At 42.5% G+C, this 1,969-nt stretch overlaps 1 protein-coding gene across 1 annotated transcript; it reads right to left on the bottom strand.

Moving 5' to 3' along the window:
• Positions 1 to 652: 652 nt before the first annotated feature.
• SARC_14195 (hypothetical protein) lies at positions 653 to 1,600 on the bottom strand (the record flags this gene model as incomplete). The annotated part of the gene is made up of 2 exons (XM_014291672.1): positions 653 to 783; positions 1,429 to 1,600. Coding segments are annotated over 2 exons (303 nt in total), but the record flags the coding sequence as incomplete, so codon positions are not given.
• Between the last annotated feature and the right edge of the window lie 369 nt (positions 1,601 to 1,969).

Raw genomic sequence — 1,969 nt, 5'->3', positions numbered from 1 at the left:
CTGTCATAACACATCTCGCTTGTTGGTGTGTGTGGAGGTCCCCTGTTCCAAACCCTAAACCCTACACCTTACAACAACACAGACCACTTACTTCTCGGGTGAGATGAGCGGGAAATGGAACTGCTCGTACACAAGACTATCCAGAGGGATATGGCACATGTGTGACATCTTGGTGCCTGTTTGAACCACGCGCATGCGATAGTCAAAGGCTATGTGGTACGGGAACAGGATGTTCTGTAGGTTGCAGAGGGTAGAGGGTGAAAGGTATGAGATACGGCGCATGCAGAGGTATTGTTGTGTATAGGTGGAGATATGTGTAGATATATACATGTGTATGTGAACATATACACATATACTTATGTGTACGTGGGGAACGAATATATTCGACATATAACAACGTATTCTACATATAAAGGTAAATGTGCTACTGAATATAGCCATTCTATTTGTATGGCGTGTAAAAGCGGTTGTAGTGTGGGGTACAAAGCTGAAGAGCATAGGCAAGCTGAGAGCAGGTGAAAGAGTGCAGTACGCAGGTGACTACGAAGGACCACTTACGCATGCTACATCAGACACACATACATTGTTATAGTGAAATACATATACTTATGCATATTCATATACATATATACATACTCAAAAGCACACTTACGATATCTGCGCCTGAGATGGAGAATTGGCTCGCAAACGTCCTGGGCTCAGTGCACCTTCGCTTCAGTTTAATGACAATGTTACTACCCGCAGACATGGCCTCAGCTCCGGGTGTTAGGGTACGCAGTACGCCTGGACCAATCAGATCGCGGAGACGAGTGGTTAATAAATAGAACGCGAAACAGCCGATCAGTTGGCAGGGAGTAGGGAGTTATTTATATACGTTGCTATGACAGCCAGTCTCATGGATACAACCCAGCTCAGATTCTTGACTTTGGTGGAGTGATAGCCATACATATTTAGATATATGTATAAATCACTTGAATAAGAATCTATACCTGCACCAGAATTTATAAAGAGAAACATATACCTACACTATAATCTGAAAAATAGAAAACCTAGACTGAAAACTATGAATAAAAACCTAAACAAACACTGAAAGCTATGAACAAAAACCTATACCTACACTAAAACCTATACGTATGAATTGGCAAACATGCATTTAAAGGTATCACACACTCACAATCTCCCATGACTATTTGTTTCAATTGATGCACAATAAATCATATATACAATGCCACATACACACACACATATATATATATATATATATATTGTACATACACACATCTATCTACATCATACATACACCTATCTATAGCCATAAACCCATCTACATCAGAAGACACCCCCTCGCCCAGGCCCACCGCCGCACGCCCACCTCTGATCACACCCACCCACACGCCTACCCGTTATTACTCCCACTCACACGCCTACCTTTGATGATACCCACACATGTGGGCATACGATGCTCATACATGCCCGTAGACACCGTCACCGTGTACTTGAGGAAGTCTTCCTGCGTCGCCTGTCCCATCCCCACCGGTTTGCCTGAGCAAGTGTTCTTCCCAGGCACCCCCATTGAACTGTCTGTGGTTTCCCCGGCCATGTACTTGTTATCTGTCTTGAGCGCCAGCGTAAACAGAGGAAAGTGGGCCTGGCCGGTGTACTTCTGATTGAGTAGTGTGTGGATGCGGTTGATCTCTGCCAGCCCGTCTTGAATGAGATCGATGGGTGGCTTACGCTCCCTGGAGAAGAGGAGGAGGGGTGGAAGGAAGGTGTGGGAGTGGGCTGAGACATGGGCAAGTATGCTGAATACGTGAGATTGGAAAGAAAAAAACGCACATACATATCTACATATATATATATATATATCTATATATGTATATATTAATATATATATATATGTATATATATATATATGTATATATATATATATATATATGTTGTTATAACTGCACGCATTTAGTATATATAT

Source organism: Sphaeroforma arctica (genome assembly GCF_001186125.1).
Source record: "Sphaeroforma arctica JP610 unplaced genomic scaffold supercont1.4279, whole genome shotgun sequence".
NCBI lineage: Eukaryota > Ichthyosporea > Ichthyophonida > Sphaeroforma > Sphaeroforma arctica.
Note: the sequence above shows the minus strand (reverse complement) of the source record. Positions and strands in the feature narration are given on the sequence as shown.